Source organism: Eubalaena glacialis, chromosome X (assembly GCF_028564815.1).
Source record: "Eubalaena glacialis isolate mEubGla1 chromosome X, mEubGla1.1.hap2.+ XY, whole genome shotgun sequence".
NCBI lineage: Eukaryota > Metazoa > Chordata > Mammalia > Artiodactyla > Balaenidae > Eubalaena > Eubalaena glacialis.
Genome location: NC_083736.1, coordinates 123209603 through 123222440, shown reverse-complemented (window position 1 = coordinate 123222440; position 12838 = coordinate 123209603). Strand labels below are relative to the sequence as shown.

At 41.0% G+C, this 12838-nt stretch overlaps 1 protein-coding gene across 1 annotated transcript in view; it reads right to left on the bottom strand.

Moving 5' to 3' along the window:
• Positions 1–12838, bottom strand: part of ADGRG4 (adhesion G protein-coupled receptor G4) — a 131767-nt gene that overhangs the window by 58662 nt on the left and 60267 nt on the right. Inside the window, 6 exon segments of the mRNA XM_061178225.1 lie at positions 149–151; positions 1611–1686; positions 4846–5114; positions 8104–8225; positions 10282–10385; positions 12565–12604. Coding sequence (XP_061034208.1) covers positions 149–151; positions 1611–1686; positions 4846–5114; positions 8104–8225; positions 10282–10385; positions 12565–12604 — 614 coding nt within the window.

Sequence of the window (12838 nt, the reverse complement as noted above, 5' to 3'; positions counted from 1 at the left end):
AACTTAAGTTTCCCTGAATATCATCTTCAGCCTTAAAAGAGGCTATAGAAAACTCTTTTAAAAAGGTGGCGCTATATATTTGGTTAGAGAATCATCTCCAAGACATATTGTTAAGTACGAAACAGTGTATATCTACTATTTGGGTGACAAAGTGTACAAGAGAATATCTACACAAATTCAATTGTTGGTAATAAGAGTTGCATCAAGGGATGGAAACTGGGAAGCTTGGTGTTGGGAGTGGACTTTACTTTTCATCCTCTACCCTTTTGTACATTTGAATTTTCTACCGTGTGCATGTGTTACTTCTTCAAAATATAATTATTTTTTAAAAGCTCTTAGAGCAGTCTGCCTCTTACTAACCAATGCACATATGAAAGGGCTTTTTTCAGGGGGAGTGGAGTTGGTTTTGTTCTGGTTTTGCTTTTGCTTTTGATCTTTGAAGAAGAATCACCATTAGATAGACACTGGGGACCCTTTAAGTCACAAAACAAGCAAGGAGGGAGGATGGAGGAGGAGATGAAAAGGAAGGGAAGAGAAAAGGGAGTGAGAAAACGGATAAGGAGCAATTATAATTACAAGGCATCTGCTGGCAGGGGCAATATAATTTTGACCCTCTGGAAACTGTCATCTCAATATGAAAGATGGAGAAGTTTGGAGGGCAAGACCTTGTGCATTTGATTCCAGTCCAGTGGGAGAGGAACTCTATAGTGAAAAAGAACTTGAGAGGCTACGATACAGAGAATGGATACAGGTAAGTAAAAAACAATCCAAAGTGTAAAGTGAGGTTGTGCAGTCTGAAGGACTGCATGGTAACTATCTACAGGCCTGTAAAAGAAGGTTCTGGAGAGGTAGAGCGACTTGAATAGCTACTCTCCGGCACCTGTGGTTGAGAGAACCAAAGAGATGGGTTTATATATCAAAAAGAGCAAAGAAAAAGAAAGAAAGAAAAGGACAACAAAGCTGAGCCAATTTACAAAGGAAAGTGGTGGAGTCTTCTTCAGGGGAGACCTTTGTCGTTGAAATACAGAGATGTTTTCCAACCCGTTTCAGTATTTCGTTATAGTGGCCGCTCCAACTCCTAAGTTCTGCAAGCTTTCTAATCATGATAGCTGCCAGATGTCTATAATGCCGATTTCTTTTATTGTGTTTTCTTGCATTGTATTTACATCATTATTATAGTCCCATTTAATAAATTTGAGAGCTCTTTACCAGTCCAAAACTTAAATAAATAAATAGATAAATAAACTATTCATTAATTAATAATCGCTGCCAGATATGTAGCACTGATGGAACAGGCCACATGCTGAGCACTTTATATACATGGTGTCATTTTAATCTGCACCCAACACTGAGAGCAAACATTATTATCCCCGTTTCCCAGAGGAGGAAATGGAAGGAAGAGGTAAAGTAAGTTGACCAAGGTCATCCTGAGCGCAGACACCTAACCATTATATCAGTGCGCCCATGACTTTGTTAGGGTAAAAAGGCTGAGGCCAATTTCCTCCCTGAAGCCAGTGTCAAGACCAAGCCCCAGGCCAGGGAGCACCTCACCGTACCCTGATGGTCAAGAACATCACCACTGGAGAAGCAGAGATGCTGGTACTTCCGATGGAGTCGTTGAGCTCGGAGTCCCATACAGATCTTTCTTCCCACTGAGGATGATCACCACCACAGTCGCTGGGATTCCTAGAGTGAGAAAGCAAGCCAAAGGCATCCCATTAGGAAGTGGGAGAGCTCCTGATCAATGACTGTTGGCGCTGATACATTAAGACACTTTAAATGAGCCACAGATGTGTGGGCATCAAAATACCATTGTTTGCAAAATGTTTGTGAATTCTTCCAGGTTAAACATTTCTAAGAGTTCTCCAATCTGCTAAACTAAACAGCATGCCAATGGCTTCAGTACAACACCCACTGGTTATTAAAAATAGCACAAGTGCCAAAAATCAACTTGGCACATCTAGTTCATGGGAATGCAAGTTTGCATAAAGCATTTCTTCTCAGAGGATCGGCTGCCAATTTGTCTCTCTTTCAATACTGCCCCTTAGTTCCCGGTTTCTTTTTGTCTAGGCCACCTTGGAGGAAGGGCACAGGCAATCGGCTGCAGCTTTCAGTGCTTTTCTGACAGGGGAGCTGTTTCCACGCTCGTTACTAGTTTGACATTTTGACTAGATCGACCAGTTAACGATCAGTCAATTCAGCCCGAGTATAATAAAACAATCAGTTCAAAGTGGTCAAACGTGACATGAGTATAGACACAGGGTTTAAAAATCCAATTACGTGTACATTTGCAAAACTTAAAAGACTTCTTTCTTTTTCACAATGTATTTCTCCTAAACTAGGAGCATAACACCTGCACACATTTTAGGGGTTTTGTAAGATACTTTCCAAAGCTGTTTCAAACCCCAGAGTACCAAGCATCTTAAGAAATCCTCCATTGTCCTATCCTGTGATTAACAGGACAATCCCTTCTGCCCTGTGTGTGGCACACCTAGCACAGGGCCCAGCACAATGCAGATGAAAGAAACACCTGTTGGGGGCCGGAAGGGAGGGATGGAAGGAAGTCTCGCATTTAGGAAGAAAGCTGTGAGACAGTCCCCAAGCTGTGTTAACACTTTGCTAATTAAAACAAAAAAGATGCCTACTGGTTATTAAAAAATGTGGACAAATAAATCTACTGCCTTCGACAGGGATTTAAATAAAGGAATGAAACCTTTTCAACAGGTTGCTTTGGCATTAGGAAGACAGAACTCCAAACACAAACAGAAGCTAATATTTATTTTCCTAACAGTTGATTGCATTTGTCTAATATTTAAATGCTCTGAGATTCCCTGTAGCGGGCCAGCTCTGCAGTGGCTCCCTGGCCAACCTTGCAGGGATCCGGAGACCGAGCAGGCAAAGGCTTGTACCACGACTGATCTGAATTTTGGTGGAATGCCTTGTGATCCTCCACGAATTCGAGAAGACGAGGCAGGCCTGTGAGGAGGGGCTCCCAGGCCATCTCCTACTCTTCTCCCCACGTCCTCCAGAAGGCTGTCATGATGCAGCTTCTCATCGCCTCCCGGGCTCTGAGGCAGGGTGGGGCTTTGCACCCTGCGCCCTCAGAACAGAGCTGCACAATAGAAACCACATAGCTTCACCTGAGAGCTGGCTGGTCATCAGCAGGGAATCCTGCAACTCGTGTGGCAGCCACCTGCTCTCTTTTGTTTGGGTGTCGTTCTTTCTAGTGTGGGGAGGAAGGACCTGGGAGCTGGCAGCTTTAGCTACTTGTCTTTTCACCATCTATATAAGTCATCAACTGAGTCTGAAAGCGGCTCGTTGTATCTTTACTGGTTGAGCCGGTCAGGCCTTCACCTTGGCTTGGCCTTGGCTTGGGTGTGTACTTGACACTCCTCAAGTTTTTCCTGCCTCCAATTACCAAGCCTTAGCCTTGCCTGCCTCCCCCTGCAGCCCAGAAAGTGTGTGTGGAATGTGCAGATCAAAGAGATGAGAAGCCAGCATGAAGGAGCGGGTGAAGGAAGAAGGGTTGGACGAGGAAGCCAAGAATGAGTGATGCCGGGGGATTGAGTGCCATGTCCAGCCCCTGCACAGTCAGCCAGATGTGGGCTATCCGCCTTCTGGATTATTCATGAAGCCTCTTCCACAACATTTTTCAATCTTCCAGTTGACTCGAGGTGAGGGTTGCCAGGCACAAAAGGGAGTGTGCTGACTGCTTTGGGCTTTGTATTTCTGATGGGTTCCAAACTATACTCAAACCATTTTTTAGATCATGCTTTGTTTAGCATTTGCCCGTCTCTGCTCCCCACATTACCATGGGTAATAGCACTAACCGTGTATCCAAAGAAAGCATGTACTACGTTAATGAACTCATTAAAAGGATGCGTAGCTAATTGCAAAGCTATTGTCTTCACCAAGGCAGTGGAAGATAAAATCTATCTTCCCAGGTATCCTATGCATCTCACTTAATACACATCTCTTATGGATCCAACACATTTTCTGAACCTCAAAGCCAGTTTGAATAGGCAAGGGGTGGGGAAGAGCTGAGTGGTCCATGTCAGTTAGAAATGCAGGAAAGCCAACCAATGAAATGATATTTAAATTAGGAACTATTCATGCTGAGTTCCTACCTGGCTTCTATAGGGCAGCAGAATGGTGACAGTCATGAGGCGTGGTGTGAATGGGGGCATGTCTGAGCCAGCACCCTCTCACATCTTGCAAGTCTTTTCCCTGGCCCTTAAACAATATGACTGGATCCTAGAGGTCAAAGTCCAAACTATGGAGACAGACTCCCTGGTTCAAATCCCAGTTCTGCCACTTACTAGCTGTGTAAACTCTGGCAAATTACCTAATCTCTTTGTGCCTCAGCATCCTCATCTCTTAAATGGGAATAATGATGAAACCTTTCCCAGAGAGGTATTGTGAAGATTAAATGAGTATGAGACACTTAGATTAAACGAGACACTTCGAACCGCGTCAGGCACATGGAGCGCTACCTCAGTGTTGGCTGTTGTATCCGTGTGCATTTGCTGGGATTGTAACTTGAGTAAAGGGAAGGATAAAAGCTGACAGGTTCACTACTGTAGATCCAGCATTTAGCACAGCACACAAGCAGGTGCTCAGTAAATATGTGTGGACCGATTCCTCACCATAGAGGTTAAAAGTTGAATTTATAGAGCAATACAGACAGAAAAAGAAATGCCCACCCAAACACCAGTGAAGCAATCCTTAAATCCTTACCTATGATAATAACAGCATTTGGTCCCAAATAATTTGTCTGATGGAGCTAGAATTAGACAGACACAGCCTTGAAACAAAGACATCAAGGACCATGGCAGATATACTTACCGCAAGCAAACAGACAAAATTTAAGGGTATAATTGGGAATGTATATGTTGAAGACTTTGACTAGAGCAAAATACATGTGGACTGTCTCCAGACCCATCCAAGTCAAAGAAACGAGCAGGAAGTAATGAAGTGCCACAGCGGCTGTGATACAAAGGCCCGATTTCTGAAATGATGATGACCAGGAATTGACCAGAAATACCAGGTTTAGCATCAGTAGTGCTGTGAACAGGTTGATCAGGATTTTGGAAGGATGATCTTTTCGAAGTTTGCTAAAGGAAAAGGCACGATGTTAGGTAGGGTCTCTGTTTTTGATCAAGCATTGCCATGTTTTATCTGCATAATAAGTGAAAGAATAAAAGAACTGCCTATTAAAATTAAATTATTCATATTACCTCATATGTACTGAATTTTCGAGTCCCCCACCCTCTTTCCAGGTAGAGTCAAAGTATTCTAAACATGGTGACCTTCACTGACAGGTAATAATAGCCTCTCTCAGCTAAGCAGTCCCCTTTTTTCTGTTTCTTTTTCTCTTTTGAAGAGAAGGAAGGAAAGAGTTTCCTGGATACTACAATTCTCTCACCACTCCTTCAGCAGACTCAAGGCTGGATCTACATATGACCAAATAACAGGATGACTTATGGAAACCATTTCAAGTAGCTACTTGGGTATTTCCAAAGATCCAGGTATTTGGCATCATGGAAATATGACCTTAAGTTTCACTAAGTGATCACAATTGTACTTGTGAAAACTGATCCTGTACTTTCCAAATTAAAAAAAAAAAAAATCTTTCTCTTTGATTCTTTTTCATTTCTATTATATGTCTATTGATTTAAATTTTGCAATTTTCATTTTGTGTCTATGTGGGTTTTTTAAATTGGGGTAAGTAGTAAAGTACACAAGTCCTAAGAATGCAACTCAATGAATCTTTACAAATGAATACACCCGCGGAATCTACACACAGATCAAGAGGTAGAGTATTTTCAGCGTCTCAGAAGGCTCCTTCATTCTTTCTCCCATTCAATACCCTCCACTAGAGGTAACCAACAGTTTAACTTCTATCCGCATAGATTTAGTTTTGCCTGTACTTGGAACTTCAAATAAATGGAACCATACAGCATGTTCTCTTCTTTTTCTTACTTCCTTTGCTCAACTCTCTGTCTATGAGATTTAGATATTACATTATATCATGTAGAAGTATAGTTGAGCCTTGGGAGTTAGGGGCACTGACCCTCCGAGCAGTCGAAAATCCACTTATAACTTATAGTTGTCCCTCCTCCTTATCCACGGTTCTGTATCCTCGGATTCAACCAGCCCAGAATCATGCAGTCCCTGTAGTATTTACTATTGAAAAAATCTGCATGTAAGCGAACCCTCACAGTTTGTTTGAACAACAAACCCGTGTTGTTCAAGGGCCAACTGTAGTTTATTCATTTTTACTGCTGTGAAGCATTCTATTTTATGAATATACTACAAGTTATTCAACTAGTCAACTGTTAATGTACATTGGGGTTGTTTCCAATTTTGGGCCACTGTAAGTGAAGCTGTTGTGAATATTCTTTTTTTTTTTTAATTTTTATTTATTTTTTATTTTTGGCTGCGTTGGGTCTTTGTTGCTGCACGCAGGCTTTCCTCTGGTTGCGGCGAGCGGGGGCTACTCTTCGTTGCGGTGCATGGGCTTCTTATGTGGTGGCTTCTCTTGTTGCAGAGCATGGGCTCTAGGCGCCCGGGCTTCAGTAGTTGTGGCGTGTGGGCTCAGTAGTTGTGGCTCGCGGGCTCTAGAGTGCAGGCTCAGTAGTTGTGGTGCATGGGCTTCATTGCTCCGTGGCATGTGGGATCTTCCCAGCCCAGGGCTCAAACCCGTGTCCCCTGCCTTGGCAGGCGGATTCTTAACCACTGCACCACCAGGGAAGCTCAGAATATTCTTGCATATATCTTTCCATGGACATATACAATCATCTCTCCCTAACAGTGAAATTTCTGGGTCAACAGCTGATGGATATTTATCTTTAGTAAGTATTGCCAAAGAATTTTCCAAAGTGTCTGTGCCATTTGTAGTTTTCCATATCCTTGTTGACCCTTGCTAGTTCCAGTATTTTTAATTTTAGCCATTCTGATGGGTGCATAAAAGTATAATTGTGGGGGCTTCCCTGGTGGTGCAGTGGTTGAGAGTCTGCCTGCCAATGCAGGGGACACGGGTTCGAGCCCTGGTCTGGGAGGATCCCACATGCCGTGGAGCGACTGGGCCCGTGAGCCACAATTACTGAGCCTGCACGTCTGGGGCCTGTGCTCCACAACAAGAGAGGCCGCGATAGTGAGAGGCCCGCGCACCGCGATGAAGAGTGGCCCCCACTTGCTGCAACTAGAGAAAGCCCTCGCACAGAGACGAAGACCCAACACAGCCATAAATAAATAAATAAATAAATAAACAAACCCAAAAGTAAAAAAAAAAAAAAAAAGTATAATTGTGGTTTTGATTAGCATTTTTCTGATGAGTAATGATTTTGAGAACCTTGTCATATGCTTGTTAGCCATTTGGGTAGAGGTTAGGACTAGGCATGGATATCTTCTTTTGTGAGGTACTTGTTCAAGTCTTTTGCCCATTTTTAAGTGTATTGTCTTTCTTTTGCCTTTTGCTCTGTAGTTTTTATATACTCTGCATACAAATCCTTCGTCAGATATATGCATTGTGAATATCTTCTCCCAATCTGTAGTTTGCCTTTTCACTATTTTCATGGTATCTTTTGATGAAAAGAAGTTCTTAATTTTAATGAAGTCTGATTTGTCAACTTTTTCTTTTATGGTTAGTGTTTTTGTATACTGTTAGAGAAATCTTCTACTATCTCAACCCTCTTGCTTTTTTAATTTACTTATTTATTTATTTGAGTAATTCTGATTCATTAGATTTTTTAAACATCTTTGTTGGAGTATAATTGCTTTACAATGGTGTGTTAGTTTCTGCTTTATAACAAAGTAAATCAGCTATACATATACATATATCCCCATATCTCCTCCCTCTTGCATCTCCCTCCCACTCTCCCTATCCCAGCTCTTGCTTTTTTAAAATTTAATTACAATCTTTTTTCTTTTTTGTTTTGTTTTGTTTTTAACCTGCCCACTTCATAATCTAATGGATCTGACCTCTCCCTATTGTGATGAATAAGAACCTTTTTGTGAAATTAACATGAAATGGACAAGGTTACAATGCCAATAGCATCCATCAAACCAAATTAAATTTAGAGTAAGACTCTACCAACTTACTGAAAAGCTATGTATGTCACTATCGCAACTCCCAGGAAAATGGAGGAGATTCCACATCCGATGTATGTTATAAGCACTAATATCCGTTCATTCACTGCATCCACTGCAGACCTGGATAAATCCTAGGGAATGCAATGTGTTGTATTTTATACATTTGCCAGGGCAAGTTTATGGTAAAACACTTCCAGTGCTCCCTAACAGGAGGTTCCCAGGATGTACAGCATCTCTGTTAAAGCTCTTATAAAACCAGAGTATGTACATGGATATATGATAACACTGTATATTGTTGGTTGAGTATGCCTAGTGCAACTTACTGTGTATAGGGCATGGAGAGCCATCAACAGTACTGGAAGAACATTTAGTCCTTGGTTTTATTGTCATTAACATGTTCCACACTTCAAATATAACCAAACTAATAGATGTGAATTTGGGATACAAAGTGAATTATTATCTGTACTGAGCGTCCCAAAACACTGCACAGAACATCAAAAAAATGTTCCTTTCCCTTAGACCTTAAATAATTTTCATAAAATTAAGAGACAAAGTGGACCTTAGAGATCACATAAACCAGTAATTTCTTAATCTGAGGACCATAAAAGACCTGAAATGGTATGCAAAATTATTTGAATGGTATGCATCGTTCTGGGAAGACAGTCCATAGCTTTCATCAGATGGTAATGGAGCTTCGTGACTCATAAAAGGTTAAGAAGCGCTGGTCTACTCTGGTAGTTCTCAACTGGACACAATTTTGCCCCTGCCCGGGGACATGTGGCAACGTCTGGAGACATTTTTGGTTGTCACAACTGGAGAGGGTGCTACTGGCATCTAGTGGGTAGAGGCCAGGAATGCTGCTAAACATCCTAGAATGCACAAAACGGCACCCACAACAAAGAATTATTTGGCCCAGAAGAGCAATAGTGCTGAGGTTAAGAAACCCTGGTCTATTCCAATCTTTCACATTTCAGAAGACAAATGTAAGGTCCAAACAAGTGAAATAACCTGACCAAGTTCACATAGATAGTTAGTGACAGAGCTGGACTGGGGGCCCTGGTCTTTTGACTCATGCCGTAATGTTCTAACCAATTTGCAGGGGAGTAAGCAAAATTCTTAAAGTTCAATAAGTATCAATGGAGCACCTCTTATTTGTTGAATAGATATGGTAAAAAAAGAAAAAGAAAAATATAAAACAGACTCTCAGCCCTCAAGGAGTTTACCATTAGTAGAAGAAACAACTCATACACAACACATTCAGATACTAGTATATAATATATACAATAAAGTCACTTAAGAGAACTAAGAGAGTACTCAAGGGTGGGTAGAGAAGAAGGAAACACATTTGAGAAGCATTTTGAAGGAAAACGCATCAAGTCCTGATGTTAGGGAGGACCATAGGAAATGAAGGAGATAGAAAGGTTAACAATGACTCCGAGGCTCTAAGCCTGGATATGCGAATTGATCAGATAACTCTTGTTTGGTTAAGTACCACGAGCATTAAAAAAATATGCACTTCCCTACAGTGCAATTAGACAATATCTATTAAAATTTAATATTTTAATTGGAAGCAATTCTACTTCCATCGATTTATTCTACAGAAATGTTTACACCAATATTAGAAGACAAATTAAAATGTGTATTACAGCATTGTTCATAACGGAGAAAAACCGTAACAACTCAAATGCCTACCTATAGGGGATTGGTTAAATTCATTGTGTTAAATCCACACGATGGAATACTATAAATGTATTTTTAAAAAATTAAGTAGCTGGATATGTATTTGCCTGAAAGCTGTCCAATATATATTGTTAGGTGAAAAGCAAGTGGTAAAAACAGTATGAATAATTCGACCCCATCTTTATAAAACAAAAACATATATTAATATACACACAGGAAAAGAACCTGAAAGAATATACATAAAGGTGTTAAAGGTGGTGATCTCTTGGGAGGGGGATTATAGGGACCTTTTCTGTAATGTTTGAATTTTGACAAGCAGGCATTAATTTTATAAGGAGAAAAATACATATTTGTTTCAATTTGCTCTACTTTGAATGAACAAGGTAGGGGCCTGTTTTTCCACTTGCATGGAACTTTTCCACAACTTAGTTCACACATATATTTCTGGTCTGTAATCTAATAAAAGTTGTCAAAATTCTATCAAGGAGTGATTAAGAGACAACTCACCATTAAGACTCCAAAATGGGTGAGATGGTCACACTGACAGATTGTGTAATTTAGATTTGTTTCCTTTACTTTATAGCCTGACGAATTCCATCCACCTTGCCCATCTGCAAGCGACAGAAGGGAATTTCAAAGCAATTTTGCTTTTCTCAGAAATGTTTAACTTTTCATTATATGTACCTTTCCAAAGTGTGCTATAATTAGTATCGTTTGTTAAGACAGCAGGATAGCCGTATAATTGAACACTGAAATTAAATTAAGTCTAATAGGCAAAATTGACTTGTGGGGAACTTCGTAAATGGCATAACTTCTTTGGTTCTCACTTTTCCCATTCTTCTACAGATTAGGACAGACTCTAATGATGAACAACAGTTCTACCACCATGCTGGAATGACAGAGTAAGGACTGTTTTTTCAAGGAGCACAAAGGGGAAACAGGTAGATCTAGAACTTTTTGAAGGACATGAGCTATGGAATATAGGCTGACACGTGGGCCTCCTTGGTGGGACTGGAATAAACATCTGAAACAACCAGCTCAACCCAGAATTCAAATGGTCTCAAGTGCTTTGCATTTAAGCCAGATGATGGTCTGGAACTCCTTAGGGCCAATTAAAGCCTGTGGTCTATTTGCCACCTGCCTAGTTTCTCACTCCTAAGCGCATTCAGGGTTCTAGAACTAACCCACATACCTCGAGAACCTGTAGAGCTTGCGTACTAGACCAGGTTTAGAGTAAAACCTCCAGAGTAGTACTAGACCAGAGGGGTTATCCTAGGACAGGCAGCTAAGTGTGGTCAAAATTTGTCCATCCAGGATAATGACAATAGATTCCAGAAGTTCTGGATCCATGGACAGAGGGGTAGGGGCCAAAGATGACCTGGGAGGAGCCCAGCAGGAGGCATTATGAACACACAGATCAACTTACTGAGGCTGTGGGGAACAAAGCCTATCATTTTACAGGGATCTTATCCTGGGCGACTTGGAGGGGACCGGAAAAGGACAGCGCTATCTCTGTCGTAGGAAAGCAGTAGTATTCCACATGCCAGGGAGTCGAATGGAAAGAGAATTTCCCCCTTTTTACCCAAGAACTCCGAGGATACTAAAAAAAGGAAAAGTCCCAGGCAGAGCTTCCACAGGTGGAAGGACTGGTCCCAGAGCCACTCCTGGCATTCCAGGGACAATTGCTTCCGTGTGGGAATTCTCTGAGATTTGGCTATATCCCTGGAGATTCCAATGGCAATGACAAGCTTAAGAGGAACCCATTCAGCAATCCCCTTCCACGACCCCTCCTCTTTTTTTTTAAATTTTTATTGGAGTGTAGTTGATTTACAACATTGTGTTAGTTTCTGCTGTACAGCAAAGTGAATCAGTTATACATACACATATAACCACTTTTTTTTAGATTCTTTTCCCATATAGGTTATTACAGAATATTGAGTAGAGTTCCCTTTGCTATACAGTAGGTCCTTGTTAGTTACCTATTTTATATATAGTGGTGTGTATATGTCAATCCCAGTCTCCCAATTTATCCCTCCCCCCTTTCCCCCCAGGTAACCATGTAAAAAAACCAATTTTTCACATCCGTGACTCTATTTCTGTTTTGTAAATAAGTTCATTTGTACCATTTTTTTTTAGAGTCCACATATAAGCGATATCATATGGTATTTGTCTTTCTCTGTCTGACTTACTTCACTCAGTGTGACAATCTCTAGGTCCATCCATGTTGCTGCAAATGGCATTATTTCCACGACCCCTTCTCTTATGGTCCCCAAAGACTCATACCCAGCCAAGCAGGAAGGGCCCTTCGAGACCAACTAGAAAGTCTTATCCCCTTCATGAAAAGATAAAAAGATTGAAGCCCCTAGAGAGTAAATGGACCACCCAAGGTCACACAGTCAATGTAGAAGAGAAGAAGGAAAAACGTGGCAAGTCTAATGGGAAAGACAGATAAAGAGCTAGATCTTCATCCCTCAACTTTCTTCAAACAGCTCAAGACTGCTCTGCACTGGGTCTTGCAACTTTCTTTCTTCCAGCTTGCTGAGTTATGTGATTTTTTTCCTGATCTCCAAAATAAGTCTCTTCTCAAAAAGAAAGTTTTACAAAAACTCCCATGCCCTAATTAGATATGAAACTCATATTTGTATCTTGGTCATTCAGAGTTCCCTGTAGGGTCTGATAAGACAGTAACTTCAGTATAACTCGCTCCCATGTAACTGCCAGATAGCAACATGGTCAGGGGCAAAGTCTCACTGAGAACCAAAGCCAAAGCTTGCTAAGAAAAATACTTACTGTTATTCCCAAAGTCCCAAAAGGCACAGTGATCATAATTCTAGAAAAAAGAAAAATCAGAGGTAAATACCTTTCCTTGTGATCGTTACCATACAATGACAACTACACACAAGTGTTTTCTTCTCAATGTTTTCTCAAACACTAGACACACACACACACACACACACACGGACCATTTGTGAGTTGGTTTTAAAATGAACCCCAAGAATCTTGGGGTTTACAAGTGAGAAAATAGTATGTTACTGCTGCATGGTGATCTGGTATGTGTCCTTTA